This window comes from Mustelus asterias, chromosome 31 (genome assembly GCF_964213995.1).
Source record: "Mustelus asterias chromosome 31, sMusAst1.hap1.1, whole genome shotgun sequence".
Classification (NCBI taxonomy): Eukaryota; Metazoa; Chordata; class Chondrichthyes; order Carcharhiniformes; family Triakidae; genus Mustelus; species Mustelus asterias.
This window is the reverse complement of record NC_135831.1, coordinates 1,414,297-1,432,419: the sequence shown is the minus strand read 5'-3', so window position 1 is coordinate 1,432,419 and position 18,123 is coordinate 1,414,297. Positions and strand designations below refer to the sequence as shown.

The 18,123-nt window shown below is 53.9% G+C and overlaps 1 protein-coding gene across 1 annotated transcript in view; it reads right to left on the bottom strand.

Annotated features, from left to right (window-relative positions):
• Positions 1–18,123, bottom strand: part of LOC144481636 (very long-chain specific acyl-CoA dehydrogenase, mitochondrial-like) — a 77,478-nt gene that overhangs the window by 16,288 nt on the left and 43,067 nt on the right. The window contains exons 12-18 of the mRNA XM_078200770.1: positions 17,534–17,620; positions 15,510–15,572; positions 10,252–10,353; positions 8,118–8,215; positions 3,395–3,467; positions 2,201–2,273; positions 846–918 (exon numbers count right to left, since the gene is read on the bottom strand). Of these exons, the coding sequence (XP_078056896.1) occupies positions 846–918; positions 2,201–2,273; positions 3,395–3,467; positions 8,118–8,215; positions 10,252–10,353; positions 15,510–15,572; positions 17,534–17,620 (569 nt within the window). The remainder of the gene's footprint in view (positions 1–845; positions 919–2,200; positions 2,274–3,394; positions 3,468–8,117; positions 8,216–10,251; positions 10,354–15,509; positions 15,573–17,533; positions 17,621–18,123) is intronic.

Below are 18,123 nucleotides of genomic sequence, written 5' to 3'. Positions count from 1 at the left end.
TTAGATGCATTGGCCATGCTAAATTCTCCCTCAGTGTTACCTGAGCAGGCGCCGGAGTGTGGCGACTAGGGGATTTTCACAGTAACTTCATTGCAGTGTTAATATAAGCCTTACTTGCGATTAAACTTTAGGTGGATTGGCCATGCTAAATTGTCCCTTAGTATCGAAAGATGTACGGGTTACGTGGATTGGCCGTGCTAAATTGCCCCTCAGTGTCCAAAGATGTGCGGGTTAGGTGGATTGGCCATGCTAAATTGCCCCTTAGTATCGAAAGATGTACGGGTTAGGTGGATTGGCCATGCTAAATTGTCCCTCAGTGTCCAAAGATGTGCGGGTTAGGTGGATTGGCCATGCTAAATTGCCCCTTAGTGTCCAATGATGTGCAGGTTAGGTGGATTGGCCATGCTAAATTGCCCCTTAGTGTCCAAAGATGTGCGGGTTAGGTGGATTGGCCATGCTAAATTGCCCCTTAGTGTCCAAAGATGTGTAGGTTAGGGGGATTGGCCATGCTAAATTGCCCCTTAGTGTCCAATGATGTGCAGGTTAGGTGGATTGGCCATGCTAAATTGCCCCTTAGTGTCCAAAGATGTGCGGGTTAGGTGGATTGGCCATGCTAAATTGCCCCTTTGTGCCCAAAGATGAGTAAGTTGAGGGAATTAACTGGGAAAATATGAGGTTACAGGGATCACGCCTGGGTAGAACAATCTGGAGAGTTGGGGCAAGCTAGATGGGCTGAATGGCCTCTTTCTGCACTATGGGGATTCTATCCCAGTTAAAGTCGACGCTTGCAAAAAGAGGAGTGACAACAAGTGGAACAACTGGATGTGGATCATGCCAATGCTTACCGGGACAGAACCACCACCATGGCGTACAGGTCAATGGCACTGTCTGCCACCCTCTTCAGCAAGAACTGCTCATCTAGAAAAACACAAAGCACCAGAGTGTTAGCAGCTGTGCGAGGGGCCCCCGGAGACTGCCCCCAGAGGAGAACCTCCGACAAACCTCGACAAACTGCTGCCATTCTGATTGCCCAGATTTAGCAGACAATCCGAGCTGTCACTCACAGGGTCAGTGCTGAGGGAGTGCCGCACTAACAGAGGGTCAGTGCTGAGGGAGTGCCGCACTGTCACAGGGTCAGTGCTGAGGGAGTGCCGCACTAACAGAGGGTCAGTGCTGAGGGAGTGGCGCACTGTCAGAGGGTCAGTGCTGAGGGAGTGCCGCACTAACAGAGGGTCAGTGCTGAGGGAGTGGCGCACTGTCAGAGGGTCAGTGCTGAGGGAGTGCCGCACTAACAGAGGGTCAGTGCTGAGGGAGTGCCGCACTGTCAGAGGGTCAGTACTGAGGGAGTGCCGCACTGTCAGAGGGTCAGTGCTGAGGGAGCGCCGCACTGTCAGAGGGTCAGTACTGAGGGAGTGCCTCACTGTCAGAGGGTCAGTGCCGCACTGTCAGAGTGTCAGTGCTGAGGGAGTGCCGCACTGTCAGAGGGTCAGTGCTGAGGGAGTGCTCCACTGTTAGAGGATCAGTGCTGAGGGAGGGAGTGCCGCACTGTCAGAGAGTCAGTGCTGAGGGAGTGCCGCACTGTCAGAGGGTCAGGGCTGAGGGAGTGCCGCACTGTCAGAGGGTCAGTACTGAGGGAGTGCCGCACTGTCAGAGGGTCAGTGCTGAGGGAGTGCTCCACTGTTAGAGGATCAGTGCTGAGGGAGGGAGTGCCGCACTGTCAGAGAGTCAGTGCTGAGGGAGTGCCGCACTGTCAGAGGGTCAGTGCTGAGGGAGTGCCGCACTGTCAGAGGGTCAGTACTGAGGGAGTGCCGCACTGTCAGAGGGTCAGGGCTGAGGGAGTACCGCACTGTCAGAGGGTCAGTGCTGAGGGAGTGCCGCACTGTCAGAGGGTCAGTGCTGAGGGAGTGCCGCACTGTCAGAGGGTCAGTGCTGAGGGCGTGCCGCACTGTCAGAGGGTCAGTGCTGAGGGAGTGCCGCACTGTCAGAGGGTCAGTGCTGAGGGAGTGCTGCACTGTCAGAGGGTCAGTGCTGAGGGAGTGCCGCACTGTCAGAGAGTCAGTGCTGAGGGAGCGCCGCACTGTCAGAGGGTCAGTGCTGAGGGAGCGCCGCACTGTCAGAGGGTCAGTACTGAGGGAGTGCCGCACTGTCAGAGGGTCAGTGCTGAGGGAAGGGACACAATTTGAAGTTTATTTTTACCCACCTACGATTCTCTTGCCGTGCTTCAACAACAAGTCTTCTGTGCAGCCACCAAACTTCTCGATTGCTTTCACCAGCTGGAAGATAAAAGGCCAGCGTCAGCTGCACAGGAGGATGCCATTCACCCCCCTCTCAGCCTGTCCCACCTGGTAATGAATCCGAGACCTGTACCTTAACCCCCATTCACCTCCCGTGACTGCATGAACCCTAAGTGGCTTTGTCTGGAATAAACCTAACGGAGACTTAAATCGAATGGCAGAGGGCGGCTGGGAATTGAGGGGGATTTGCTAAAATGGTGGTAATTTCCTGCTCAAATGCACCCCCCACCCTCCTGCCCAACTCCCCCCCATCCACCACGCCAATGATACAATGGGCAGAACTCCGTGTGAATAGAATTACAGAGTAGAACAATAGAACCCCGGCAGTGGAGGAGGCCATTCGGCCCATCGGGCCTGCACTGACAACAATCCCACCCAGGCCCTGTCCCCGTCACCCCATATATTTGCCCCACTAATCACTCTATTCTACACATCCCGGGACATTAACGGGCAATTTTTAGCATGGCCAATCCACTTAACCTGCACATCTTTGGACACTAAGGGGCAATTTAGCATGGCCAATCCATCTAACCCGCGCATCTTTGGACACTAAGGGGCAATTTAGCATGGCCAATCCATCTAACCCGCGCATCTTTGGACACTAAGGGGCAATTTAGCACGGCCAATCCACCTAACCCGCACATCTTCCGACTGTGGGAGGAAACCGGAGCACCCGGAGGAAACCCACGCAGACACGGGGAGAACGTGCAGACTCCACACAGACAGTGACCCGAGCCGGGGATCGAACCCGGGTCCCTGGCGCTGTGAGGCAGCTGTGCTAACCCACTGTGCCACCGTGCTGCCCCCACAGCACAGAACGGTTCTGTAGAAATAGTACAGCACAGGAAACAGGCCCTTCGGCCCTCCAAAATGTTAATTCTTTCTTTCTGCCCGTACTGATACCGTTTGTTCCGCGTCTCTTTCACGTGTTTTAATGCTACATGCTGACGTTCAGTTTGTTTCCCGGCCTTCCCAGGCTGGGAGGGAGTCCGTGCTGGCCCAGGGGATTGGTCCAGTGGATAGCCAAGTCCCTCCGCACTGTGACAGCTGATTTCAGGCCTGTTTGGCAGCAGCGTCACAAGCGAAGGTAAGGTACTCACCAGCTCCCCGCTGGAGTGCAGCTCTGGGTGTACACTGCTGCTCAGGCTCAGGCCTGTACCCAGCCCAGCCTTCCTGTAACAACAGAGGAGGCAAAAAGATCAGGGTTAGGGAGGAGGGAGCACGGCCTGCGGGACGGGACCGGCCATCATCCGGTGCGAGTTCCTCGACTTTCCGATCCTCTTCCTCGGCTCAAGCACGAACGCAGCCGCAAACATCCAGCACCAACCCTCAGCCCCGCTTGATTGTCCCCCCATCCACAAACACTCACTCCCTCCACCACCGACGCTCAGTAGCAGCGTGTGTCCCATCTACAAGATGCACCGCAGCGACTCACCAAAGATCCGTAGACAGCACCTTCCAAACCCATAACCACTTCCATCTAGAAGGACAAGGGCGGCAGATACCTGGGAACACCCCCACCTGGAGATTCCCCCTCCGAGTCACTCACCATCCTGACTGGGAATTATATCACCGTTCCTTCACTGTTACTGGGGCCAAAAACCTGGAATTCCCTCCCTAATGGCATTGTGGGTCAACCCACAGCACGTGGACTGCAGCGATTCAAGATGGCGGCTCATCACCACCTTCTCAAGGGGCAACTAGGGATGGGCAAGAAATGCTGGTCTAGCCAGCGACACCCAGGTCCCACCAATGAATAAAACCCAATGTCTGGCACCATTCTAACAGGATGAGAGAGTGTTTCATAGAATCATAGAATCCCTACAGTGCAGAAGAGGCCATCTGGCCCATCGACTCTGCAGCGGCTCTCCAACAGAATATCTTACCCATGTCCTCTCCCCTGCCCTATCCCCCTAACCGCATACATTTATCATGGCCAATCCACCAAACCTACACGTCTTTCGGACCGTGGGAGGAAACCGGAGGAAACCCTCGCAGACATGGGGAGAACGTGCAAACTCCACACAGATAGTAATCCAAGGCTGGAATCGAACCGGGGTCCCTGGTGCTGTGAGGCAGCAGCGCTAACCCACTGTGCCACCCTGGCGATGTTTACTAACTATCCACAAACCTCAAGCGCCTTGTCCTCAAAACAACACTTCTTGGAATGACGGCAGGACATGAGAAACATCACCAGGTCCAGTTAGTGTCAACTGATCAACTAATGCAGCATTTAGAATCCGTCCTTCCAGCTCGTCCAATCGGAGGTGGTTTTCACACTGCACTGGCTCTTTCTGGTTGTATCACAGCTTGGTCTGGGGCTCCTGCTCAGCCCAAGACCGCAAGGAACAACAAAGGGTCGTGAATGTAGCCCAATCCATCACGCAAACCAGCCTCCCATCCATTGACTCTGTCTGCACTTCCCGCTGCCTCCGGGAAAAGCAGCCGGCATAATTAAGGACCCCCCGCGCACCCCCGGACATTCTCTCTTCCACCTTCTTCCGTAGGGAAAAAGCTACAAAAGTCTGAGTCACGCACCAACCGACTCAAGAACAGCTTCTTCCCTGCTGCTGTCAGACTTTTGAATGGACCTACCTCGCATTAAGTTGATCTTTCTCTACACCCTAGCTATGACTGTAACACTACATTCTGCACTCTCTCCTTTCCTTCTCTATGAACGGTATGCTTTGTCTGTATAGGGCGCGAGAAACATTACTTTTCACTGTGTCCCAGTACCTGTGACAATAATAAATCAAATCAAATCAAATGATAGGCACACTAGTCAGCCAATTAGCAGCCAACGCACTGAGAAACCAACCTCTGATTGGACAATCTGGAAATTTAAACTCACAGGCAAGGTGGAAAGAAAAGGTGACCGGACAGGGGAGCAACAGGAGGTCACATCGATGGGGCGGGAGGGACCGTGGTAGAGGTCAAGGCTGAGAAATGTCGGGTTTGGGGGCATCAAGAGGGGTGAACACGGAGGAACAGAGAGAGGTGCGTGTGAGAGAGAGATAGGGGAGTGTGTGTTTGTGGGAGAAACGTGTGCTCACACACACTCCCTCATACAGTAATACCACTTGTGAGAAAGGTGAATGTGTGTGTGTGTCCCTATGTGTGCCGCACTGTCAGAGGGTCAGTGCTGAGGGAGTGCCGCACTGTCAGAGGGTCAGTGCTGAGGGAGTGCCGCACTGTCAGAGGGTCAGTGCTGAGGGAGTTCCGCACTGTCAGAGGGTCAGTGCTGAGGGAGTGCCGCATTGTCAGAGGCTCAGTGCTGAGGGAGTGCCGCACTGTCAGAGGGTCAGTGCTGAGGGAGTGCCGCACTGTCAGAGGGTCAGTGCTGAGGGAGTTCTGCACTGTCAGAGGGTCAGTGCTGAGGGAGTGCCGCACTGTCAGAGGGTCAGTGCTGAGGGAGTGCCGCACTGTCAGAGGGTCAGTGCTGAGGGAGTGCCGCACTGTCAGAGGGTCAGTACTGAGGGAGTGCCGCACTGTCAGAGGGTCAGTGCTGAGGGAGTGCCGCACTGTCAGAGGGTCAGTGCTGAGGGAGTGCCGCATTGTCAGAGGGTCAGTGCTGAGGGAGTGCCGCACTGTCAGAGGGTCAGTGCTGAGGGAGTGCCGCACTGTCAGAGGGTCAGTGCTGAGGGAGTGCCGCATTGTCAGAGGCTCAGTGCTGAGGGAGTGCCGCACTGTCAGAGGGTCAGTGCTGAGGGAGTGCCGCACTGTCAGAGGGTCAGTGCTGAGGGAGTGCCGCACTGTCAGAGGGTCAGTACTGAGGGAGTGCCGCACTGTCAGAGGGTCAGTGCTGAGGGACTGCCGCACTGTCAGAGGGTCAGTGCTGAGGGAGTGCCGCACTGTCAGAGGGTCAGTGCTGAGGGAGTGCCGCACTGTCAGAGGGTCAGTGCGGAGGGAGTGCCGCACTGTCAGAGGGTCAGTACTGAGGGAGTGCCGCACTGTCAGAGGGTCAGTACTGAGGGACTGCCGCACTGTCAGAGGGACAGTGCTGAGGGAGTGCCGCACTGTCAGAGGTTCAGTGCTGAGGGAATGCCGCACTGTCAGAGGATCAGTGCTGAGGGAGTGCCGCACTGTCAGAGGGTCAGTGCTGAGGGAGTGCCGCACTGTCAGAGGATCAGTGCTGAGGGAGCGCCGCAATGTCAGAGGGTCAGTGCTGAGGGAGTGCCGCACTGTCAGAGGGTCAGTGCTGAGGGAGTGCCGCACTGTCAGAGGATCAGTGCTGAGGGAGTGCCGCACTGTCAGAGGGTCAGTGCTGAGGGAGCGCCGCACTGTCAGAATGTCAGTGCTGAGGGAGTGCCGCACTGTCAGAGGGTCAGTGCTGAGGGAGTGCCGCATTGTCAGAGGGTCAGTGCTGAAGGAGTGCCGCACTGTCAGAGCATCAGTGCTGAGGGAGTGCCGCACTGTCAGAGGGTCAGTGCTGAGGGAGTACCGCACTGTCAGAGGATCAGTGCTGAGGGAGTGACGCACTGTCAGAGGGTCAGTGCTGAGGGACTGCCGCACTGTCAGAGGGTCAGTGCTGAGGGAGCGCCGCACTGTCAGAGGGTCAGTGCTGAGGGAGTGCCGCACTGTCAGAGGGTCAGTACTGAGGGAGTGCCGCACTGTCAGAGGGTCAGTGCTGAGGGAGTGCCGCACTGTCAGAGGGTCAGTGCTGAGGGAGTGCCGCACTGTCAGAGGGTCAGTACTGAGGGAGTGCCGCACTGTCAGAGGCTCAGCGCTGAGGGAGTGCCGCACTGTCAGAGGGTCAGTGCTGAGGGAGTGCCGCACTGTCAGAGGGTCAGTACTGAGGGAGTGCGCACTGTCAGAGGGTCAGTACTGAGGGAGTGCCGCACTATCAGAGAGTCAGTGCTGAGGGTGTGCCGCATTGTCAGAGGGTCAGTGCTGAAGTAGTGCCGCACTGTCAGAGGGTCAGTGCTGAGGGAGTGCCGCACTGTCAGAGGGTCAGTGCTGAGGGAGTGCCGCACTGTCAGAGGGTCAGTGCTGAGGGAGTGCCGCACTGTCAGAGGGTCAGTGCTGAGGGAGTGCCGCACTGTCAGAGGGTCAGTGCTGAGGGAGTGCCGCACTGTCAGAGGGTCAGTACTGAGGGAGTGCCGCACTGTCAGAGGCTCAGCGCTGAGGGAGTGCCGCACTGTCAGAGGGTCAGCGCTGAGGGAGTGCCGCACTGTCAGAGGGTCAGTACTGAGGGAGTGCGCACTGTCAGAGGGTCAGTACTGAGGGAGTGCCGCACTGTCAGAGGGTCAGTACTGAGGGAGTGCCGCACTGTCAGAGGGTCAGTACTGAGGGAGTGCCGCACTGTCAGAAGGTCAGTACTGAGGGAGTGCCGCACTGTCAGAGGGTCAGTACTGAGGGAGTGCCGCACTGTCAGAGGGTCAGTGCTGAGGGAGCGCCGCACTGTCAGAGGGTCAGAGCTGAGGGAGTGCCGCACTGTCAGTGGGTCAGAGCTGAGGGAGTGCCGCACTGTCAGAGGGTCAGTGCTGAGAGAGTGCCGCACTGTCAGAGGGTCAGTGCTGAGGGAGTGCCGCACTGTCAGAGGGTCAGTACTGAGGGAGTGCTGCACTGTCAGAGGGTCAGTACTGAGGGAGTGCCGCACTGTCAGAGGGTCAGTGCTGAGGGAGTGCTGCACTGTCAGAGGGTCAGTGCTGAGGGAGTGCCGCACTGTCAGAGGGTCAGTGCTGAGGGAGCGCCGCACTATTGGAGGTGGAGAGAGTGTTGATAGGACACAGCATTCGGATCTGAAAGGGAGAAAATGGAAGAAGCAGTTTCCTTTGGTGAGGAGATTAATCTGAGCACTGGGAGCAGGCTGGCGTCACTAACCTTCGTGCCCGTTTGCTAATCTCGGTGATTAGCAGGTTGGCATTCCCAACAGGATTCTTCAGCGCTGTTTGCAATCCTTTCAGATGATTCCCAGCAGTCTGTGTAATTAGGACCAAGACTATAGATCAGCCTCTGTGCGTCATTAACATCTTTCACACAAAAATATGCCCCAAAATGCTTCGAATACAGTGAAGAGGAAAGAAAATAGAGTTTTAGTCAGGGTCTTATGGTAGAATGTCCGGAATTTTTTGGAGTAGATACAAAGAGATAGGAGTTCGAATCCCCTCTGGTACAGAAGGAGGCCATTTGGCCCATTCAGTTGCACCAACTGAGCACCTTACCCAGACCCTATCCCCATAACCCATGTGTTTACCCCACTTATCCCTCCAACCTGCACATCTTTGGACACTAAGGCGCAATTTACCATGGCCAATCCCCCTAACCTGCACATCTTTGGACACTAAGGGGCAATTTAGCATGGCCAATCCACCTAACCTACACATCTTTGGACACGAAGGGACAATTTAGCATGGCCAATCCACCTAACCTGCACATCTTTGGACACTAAGGGGCAATTTAGCATGGCCAATCCACCTAACCTGCACATCTTTGGACACTAAGGGGCAATTTAGCATGGCCAATCCACCTAACCTGCACATCTTTGGACACTAAGGGGCAATTTAGCATGGCCAATCCACCTAACCTGCACATCTTTGGACACTAAGGGGCAATTTAGCATGGCCAATCCACCTAACCTGCACATCTTTGGACACTAAGGGGCAATTTAGCATGGCCAATCCCCCTAACCTACACATCTTTGGACACTAAGGCGCAATTTACCATGGCCAATCCCCCTAACCTGCACATCTTTGGACACCAAGGGGCAATTTAGCATGGCCAATCCACCTAACCTGCACATCTTTGGACACTGAGGGGCAATTTAGCATGGCCAATCCATCTAACCTACACATCTTTGGACACTAAGGGGCAATTTAGCACGGCCAATCCACCTAACCTGCACATCTTTGGACACTAAGGCGCAATTTACCATGGCCAATCCCCCTAACCTGCACATCTTTGGACACTAAGGGGCAATTTAGCATGGCCAATCCACCTAACCTACACATCTTTGGAGACTAAGGGGCAATTTAGCATGGCCAATCCCCCTAACCTACACATCTTTGGACACTAAGGGACAATTTAGCATGGCCAATCCACCTAACCTGCATATCTTTGGACACTAAGGGACAATTTAGCATGGCCAATCCACCTAACCTGCACATCTTTGGACACCAAGGGGCAATTTAGCATGGCCAATCCACCTAACCTGCACATCTTTGGACACCAAGGGGCAATTTAGCATGGCCAATCCACCTAACCTACACATCTTTGGAGACTAAGGGACAATTTAGCATGGCCAATCCACCTAACCTGCATATCTTTGGACACTAAGGGACAATTTAGCATGGCCAATCCCCCCAACCGACACATCTTTGGACACTAAGCGGCAATTTAGCCTGGCCAATCCACCTCACCTACGCATCTTTGGAGTGTGGGATGAAACCGGAGCACCCGGAGGAAACCCACGCAGACATGGGGAGAATGTGCAGACTCCACACAGTCACCCGAGGCTGGAATTGAACCCGGGTCCCTGGCGCTGTGAGGCAGCAGCGCTAACCCACTGTGCCGCCCTCACGGAGGTTCCACAGCTTGAGCAGGGAGGGGGAACAGTGGTGGGGTATGTGGATGGTTGGGAGGCAGGAATTCAAGGCTGTGACTGTAGGTTTGTTTATTAAAGTTTATTTATTAGTGTCATAAGTCGGCTTACATTAACACCGCAATGAAGTTACTGTGAAAATCCCCGAGTCGCCACACTCCGGCGCCTGTTCGGGTAATACTGAGGGAGAATTTAGCACGGCCCAATGCACCCTAACCAGCACGTCTTTCAGACTGTGGGAGGAAACCGGAGCACCCGGAGGAAACCCACACAGACACGGGGAGAACGTGCAGACTCCACACAGACAGTGACCCGAGGCCGGGAATCGAACCCGGGTCCCTGGCGCTGTGAGGCAGCAGCGCTAACCCACTGTGCCACCGTGCGTGGAACCTCAGTCAAGAAAACCAATGTCTTCACCTGAATGCCATTGAGAGCGACAAAGAGTCGGAGAATATCGTTGGTTCCCTCAAAAATGCGGAAGATCCGAAGGTCCCTCATCACCCGCTCGACCCCAGCATCCTAACGGCGGATAACGTGGGTTAGAACACAGCAATAATCATCGCAGAGACCCCCACCTTCCAAACTCGCATCGCTGTGTTCAATCCCAACCGTGCTCTCACCCCCCCCTGCCCCATCCCCAAATAGCTGTGTAACCCCCTCCCCTCCCACAGCACCCACGCACCCCCCCCACCCCACCCCCAAATACCTGTGTAACCCCCTCCCCTCCCACATCACCCACGCACCCCCACCCCACCCCATCCCCAAATACCTGTGTAACCCCCTCCCCTCCCACAGCACCCACATACCCCCACCCACACCCCCCCGCCCCAAGCCCAAATACCTGTATAACCCCCTCCCCTACCACAGCACCCACATCCCCACCCAAAATATCTGTGTAACCCCCCCCACTCCCACATCGCCCACACACCCCCCACCCACTCCCAAAATATGTGTAACCCCCTCCACACCTACATCACCCATACCCCTACCCACACCCCCCCAGCCGCACCCCCCCACCCAAAATATCTGTGTAACCCCCCCCCACTCCCACCCCCCACTCCCAAAATATCTGTGTAACTCCCTCCCCTACCACAGCACCCACGCTGCCCCACTCAGATTAATGGGATATTGAAAGATTAATTCAGGGGTATTGATCAGGGGCCTTGAGCGAATATAAATCCGGGACACGAGGGAGGGGATTTTCCAGCCGCCCTCGCCCCAAGACTGGAAAATCCCGCCCCATGATGATGAACCTTTGCATGGCCTGCCTCCCGTCTGCTACGATTCCCGGGGCAGGGGGGGGGAGAGGGGGGACAGGAAAGTTCCGCCCTCGGTGTTTGTGGGTAGGAGGCAGAAATATGAACACACTGGTTATAGAATCACAGAATTCCTATAGTTCAGAAGGGGCCATTCGGCCCATCGAGTCTGCACCAACTCATTATAGATTTTTATTATAGAAACCCTACAGTGCAGAAGGAGGCCATTCGGCCCATCGAGTCTGCACTGACCACAATCCCACCCAGGCCCTACCCCCACATATTTACCCACTAATCCCTCTAACCTACGCATCAGGACTCTAAGGGGCAATTTTTAACCTGGCCAATCAACCTAACCCGCACATCTTTGGACTGTGGGAGGAAACCGGAGCACCCGGAGGAAACCCACGCAGACACGAGGAGAATGTGCAAACTCCACACAGACAGTGACCCGAGCTGGGAATCGAACCCGGGACCCTGGAGCTGTGAAGCAGCAGTGCTAACCACTGTGCTATCGTGCCGTCCATAGGGTTAGTACTGCTGCTTCACAGCTCCAGGGACCTGGGTTCGATTCCCGGCTTGGGTCACTGTCTGTGTGGAGTTTGCACATTCTCCTCGTGTCCGCGTGGATTTCCTCCGGGTGCTCCAGTTTCCTCCCACAGTCCAAAGATGTGCGGGTTAGGTTGATTGGCCATGCTAAATTGCCCCTTAGTGTCCTGAGATGTGTAGGTTAGAGGGATTAGCGGGTAAATGTGTAGGGATATGGAGGTAGGGCCTGGGTGGGATTGTGGTCGGTGCAGACTCGATGGGCCCAGTGGCCTCTTTCTGCACTGTAGGGTTTCTATTTCTATCTATCTTTGGACACTAAGGAGCAACTTAGCACGGCCAATCCCCGTAACCTGCACATCTTTGGACTGTGGGAGCAAACCGGAGCACCCGGAGGAAACCCACGCAGACACGGGGAGAACGTGCAGATTCCGCACAGACGGTGACCCGAGGCCGGGAATCGAACCCGGGTCCCTGGCGATGCGTCCAGTGTGCTTTCTGAAACGATTTCCAACCGAGATGAGGAGAATTTGACAGTCAGGGTGTCGTGAACCGTTGGAATTCACCACCTGAGGGAGATCTTGGTGCTTGGGTGTTGAGAATATCGAAGATCGAGATCGATAGATTTGTGGACACGGCGGGTATCTCGGGTTAGAGCAGGAGGATGGGGTCGAGGTGTTAGATCAAGCATGGTCTTATTGAATGGCGGAGCAGGATCGAGGGGCTGAATGGCCTCCGGCTGTTTCCAAGTCCCTTTGTGACGGTTCATAGAACATAGAACAGTACAGCACAGAACAGGCCCTTCGGCCCACGATGTTGTGCCGAGCTTTATCTGAAACCAAGATCAAGCTATCCCACTCCCTATCATCCTGGTGTGCTCCATGTGCCTATCCAATAACCGCTTAAATGTTTCTAAAGTGTCTGACTCCACTATCACTGCAGGCAGTCCATTCCACACCCCAACCACTCTCTGCGTAAAGAACCATAAGACCATAAGACATAGGAGCGGAAGTAAGGCCATTCGGCCCATCGAGTCCACTCCACCATTCAATCATGGTTGATTTCAACTCCATTTACCCGCTCTCTCCCCATAGCCCTTAATTCCTCGAGAAATCAAGAATTGATCAATTTCTGTCTTGAAGACGCTCAACGTCTCGGCCTCCACAGCCCTCTGTGGCAATGAATTCCACAGACCCACCACTCTCTGGCTGAAGAAATTTCTCCTCATCTCTGTTCTAAAGTGACTCCCTTTTATTCTAAGGCTGTGCCCCCGCGTCCTAGTCTCCCCTGTTAATGGAAACAACTTCCCTACGTCCATCCTATCTAAGCCGTTCATTATCTTGTAAGTTTCTATCAGATCTCCCCTCAACCTCCTAAACTCCAATGAATATAATCCCACGATCCTCAGACGTTCATCGTATGTCAGGCCTACCATTCCTGGGATCATCCGTGTGAATCTCCGCTGGACCCGCTCCAGTGCCAGTATGTCCTTCCTGAGGTGTGGGGCCCAAAATTGCTCACAGTACTCCAAATGGGGCCTAACCAGTGCTTTATAAAGCCTCAGAAGTACATCCCTGCTTTTGTATTCCAAGCCTCTTGAGATAAATGACAACATTACATTTGCTTTCCTAATTACGGACTCAACCTGCAAGTTTACCTTTAGAGAATCCTGGACTAGGACTCCCAAGTCCCTTTGCACTTTAGCATTATGAATTTTGTCACCGTTTAGAAAATAGTCCATGCCTCTATTCTTTTTTCCAAAGTGTACGACCTCGCACTTGCCCACGTTGAATTTCATCAGCCACTTCTTGGACCACTCTCCTAAACTGTCTAAATCTTTCTGCAGCCTCCCCACCTCCTCAATACTACCTGCCCCTCCACCTATCTTTGTATCATCGGCAAACTTGGCCAGAATGCCCCCAGTCCCGTCATCTAGATCGTTAATATATAAAGAGAACAGCTGTGGCCCCAACACTGAACCCTGCGGGACACCACTTGTCACCGGTTGCCATTCTGAGAAAGAACCTTTTATCCCAACTCTCTGCCTTCTGTCTGACAGCCAATCGTCAATCCATGTTAGTACCTTGCCTCGAATACCATGGGCCCTTATTTTACTCAACCTACCTCTGATATCCGTCCTGTATCTCCCACCACGAACCCTATAGTTATGCCCCCTTGTAATAGCTCCATCCACCCGAGGAAATAGTCTTTGAACGTTCACTCTATCTATCCCCTTCATCATTTTATACACCTCTATTAAGTCTCCCCTCAGCCTCCTCCGCTCCAGAGAGAACAGCCCTAGCTCCCTCAACCTTTCCTCATATGACCTACCCTCCAAACCAGGCAGCATCCTGGTAAATCTCCTCTGCACTCTTTCCAGCGCTTCCACATCCTTCTTATAGTGAGGTGACCAGAACTGCACACAATATTCCAAATGTGGTCTCACCAAGGTCCTGTACAGTTGCAGCATAACCCCACGGCTCTTAAACTCCAACCCCCTGTTAATAAAAGCTAACACACTATAGGCCTTCTTCACAGCTCTATCCACTTGAGTGGCAACCTTTAGAGATCTGTGGATATGGACCCCAAGATCTCTCTGTTCCTCCACAGTCTTCAGAACCCTACCTTTGACCCTGTAATCCACATTTAAATTTGTCCTACAAAAATGAATCACCTCACATTTATCAGGGTTAAACTCCATTTGCCATTTTTCAGCCCAGCTTTGCATCCTATCTATGTCTCTTTGCAGCCTACAACACCCCTCCACCTCATCCACTACTCCACCAATCTTGGTGTCATCAGCAAATTTACTGATCCACCCTTCAGCCCCCTCCTCTAAGTCATTAATAAAAATCACAAAGAGCAGAGGACCAAGCACTGATCCCTGCGGCACACCGCTAGCAACCTGCCTCCAATCCGAAAATTTTCCATCGACCACCACCCTCTGTCTTCGGTCAGACAGCCAGTTACCTATCCAATCGGCCAACTTTCCCTCTATCCCACACCTCCTCACTTTCATCATAAGCCGACCATGGGGGACCTTATCAAACGCCTTACTAAAATCCATGTATATGACATCAACTGCCCTACCTTCATCAACACACTTAGTTACCTCCTCAAAAAATTCTATCAAATTTGTGAGGCACGACTTGCCCTTCACGAATCCGTGCTGACTATCTCGGATTAATCCGCATCTTTCTAAATGGTCGTAAATCCCATCCCTAAGGACCCTTTCCATCAATTTACCAACCACCGAAGTAAGACTAACCGGTCTATAATTACCAGGGTCATTTCTATTCCCTTTCTTAAACAGAGGAACAACATTCGCCATTCTCCAGTCCTCTGGCACCATCCCCGTGGACAGCGAGGACCCAAAGATCAACGCCAAAGGCTCTGCAATCTCATCCCTTGCCTCCCACAGAATCCTAGGATACATTTCATCAGGCCCAGGGGACTTATCGACCTTCAGTTTATTCAAAACTGCCAAGACATCCTCCCTCCGAACATCTATTTCCTCCAGCCTATTAGCCTGTAACACCTTCTCTTCCTCAAAAACATGGCCCCTCTCCTTGGTGAACACTGAAGAAAAGTATTCATTCATCACCTCGCCTATCTCTACTGACTCCATACACAAGTTCCCACTACTGTCCTTGACCGGCCCTAACCTCACCCTGGTCATTCTTTTATTCCTCACATAAGAGTAAAAAGCCTTGGGGTTTTCCTTGATCCGACCCGCCAAGGACTTCTCATGTCCCCTCCTAGCTCTCCTAAGCCCCTTTTTCAGCTCATTCCTGATTCTATGGTTCGTTGCTCCAGCGATAAGACACCTCATGGACAGAAAGGCAAAGAACGCATCGGTTATGTGACACTGACCTTCATAAAGCCCATTCCGCCCATCAACTGAATACACTCATCGGTGACAGTCCAGGCAGCCTCCTGCAAAGAGATCGGGAGCGGATTCAGTGTCACCGTCACAGGATAATTCCACCTCTCAGGAGAGTGACCCACGTCCCCCACGAACCCCCCGCTCGCCCCTTAACCTCGCCATCGTGTCCCCTCGCTCGGGATTACTTCTGGAGAGTCAGAAGCTTTTCCCCCAGAGTGGAAGAGTCAACTCCTGGGGGGCACAGGTTTAAGGTGCGAGGGGCAAGGTTTAAAGGAGATGTACGAGGCAAGTTTTTTTACACAGAGGGTGGTGGGTGCCTGGAACTCGTTGCCGGGGGAAGGAGTGGAAGCGGATACGGTAGTGAGTTTTAAGGGGCGTCTTGACAAATCCATGAATAGGATGGGAATAGAGGGATATGGTCCCCGGAAGGGTAGGGGGGTTTTAGTTCAGATGGGGGCAGCATGGTCGGTGCAGGCTTGGAGGGCCGAAGGGCCTGTTCCTGTGCTGTAATTTTCTTTGTTCTTTGTTCCGGTATAACAGGAGAGTCAAAGGCGCTGGGGCAGAAGCGTGACTGTCACGTGGAGTGTCAGAGTTGATAATCTCAGTGCCATAACTGAGGGAGTGCCGCACTGTCAGAGGGTCAGTACTGAGGGAGTGCCGCACTGTCAGAGGGTCAGTGCTGAGGGAGTGCCGCACTGTCAGAGGGTCAGTGCTGAGGGAGTGCCACACTGTCAGAGGGTCAGTGCTGAGGGAGTGCCGCACTGTCAGAGGGTCAGTACTGAGGGAGTGCCGCACTGTCAGAGGGTCAGTGCTGAGGGAGTGCCACACTGTCAGAGGGTCAGTGCTGAGGGAGTGCCGCACTGTCAGAGGGTCAGTGCTGAGGGAGTGCCGCACTGTCAGAGGGTCAGTAGTGAGTGAGTGCCGCACTGTCAGAGGGTCAGTACTGAGGGAGTGCCGCACTGTCAGAGGGTCAGTGCTGAGGGAGTGTCGCACTGTCAGAGGGTCAGTGCTGAGGGAGTGCCGCACTGTCAGAGGGTCAGTACTGAGGGAGTGCCGCACTGTCAGAGGGTCAGTACTGAGGGAGCACCACACTGTCAGAGGGTCAGTGCTGAGGGAGTGCCGCACTGTCAGAGGGTCAGTGCTGAGGGAGTGCCGCACTGTCAGAGGGTCAGTCCTGAGGGAGTGCCGCACTGTCAGAGGGTCAGTACTGAGGGAGCACCGCACTGTCAGAGGGTCAGTGCTGAGGGAGTGCCGCACTGTCAGAGGGTCAGTGCTGAGGGAGTGCCGCACTGTCAGAGGGTCAGTGCTGAGGGAGTGCCACACTGTCAGAGGGTCAGTGCTAAGGGAGTGCCGCACTGTCAGAGGGTCAGTACTGAGGGAGCACCGCACTGTCAGAGGGTCAGTGCTGAGGGAGTGCCACACTGTCAGAGGTCAGTGCTGAGGGAGTGCCGCACTGTCAGAGGGTCAGTGCTGAGGGAGTGCCGCACTGTCAGAGGGTCAGTACTGAGGGAGTGCCGCACTGTCAGAAGGTCAGTGCTGAGGGAGTGCCGCACTGTCAGAGGGTCAGTACTGAGGGAGTGCCACACTGTCAGAGGGTCAGTGCTGAGGGAGTGCCGCACTGTCACAAGGCCCGTACTGCATCTCTCAGGTGGCTGTTAAAGATCCCATGGACACCATTCGAGTTTCCTGTGCACCATTTACCCCTCAAGCAACAACATTACCAGAAAACACATGAATGATAGTCTGGGGCAGAACGTGAGCTCAGTGCAGCTGTAATAACACAGTGTGGAACCTGGTCCGAATGCAATCACAGCGCTCCCCAGCTAACCACGTGTCCAGCACTTGGCCAATCGGATGCACAGTGACAACGAACTGTAGGCTTCTGGGGAGTTTTGACCAAACATTAGACCCTGTTCAGCCGCAGTAGAAACGGGATCTCCGATATGGTTTGAACGAGGTTACCGAGACAGAGAGCCCGAAAACGCGGGAACAAAGAGGCGGGAATGCTCACCGACGCAAAGATCTTGCTGATTGCGGCTTCGATCTGGAATTCCGTGGACCCCGAGTCCATGTTTGCACTGATCATGTAAGCCATCGACTGTGAAAAGGAGGAAGATAATTACTGTTACTGCTCACAAGGTATAGGGGCGGAATGAGGCCATTCGGCCCATCGAGTTCGCCCCATCGAGTTCGCCTCGCTATTCGATCACGGCTGATATGTTCCTCATCCCCATTCTCCTGCCTTCTCCCCGTAACCCTTCAACCCCCATTCCCAATTAAAAATCAGTCTCACTCCTCCTTAAATTTACTCACTGTCCCAGCACCCACCGGGTAGGGAATTCCACAGATTCACAACCCTTTGGGAGAAGTAGTTTCTCCTCCAACTCTGTTTTAAGTTTGCTGCCCCCTTATCCTCAGACTGTGACCTCTCGTCCTAGAATGTCCCACAAGAGGAAGCATCCGCTCCACGTCTACTTTATCCATAACCTTTCATCATCTTGTAGACCTCAATCTGATCCTCCCTCATTCTTCTCAATTCCAGAGAGTATCGGCCTAAACTGTTCAATATCTCTTCATCCGACAAACCCCTCATTTCTGGAA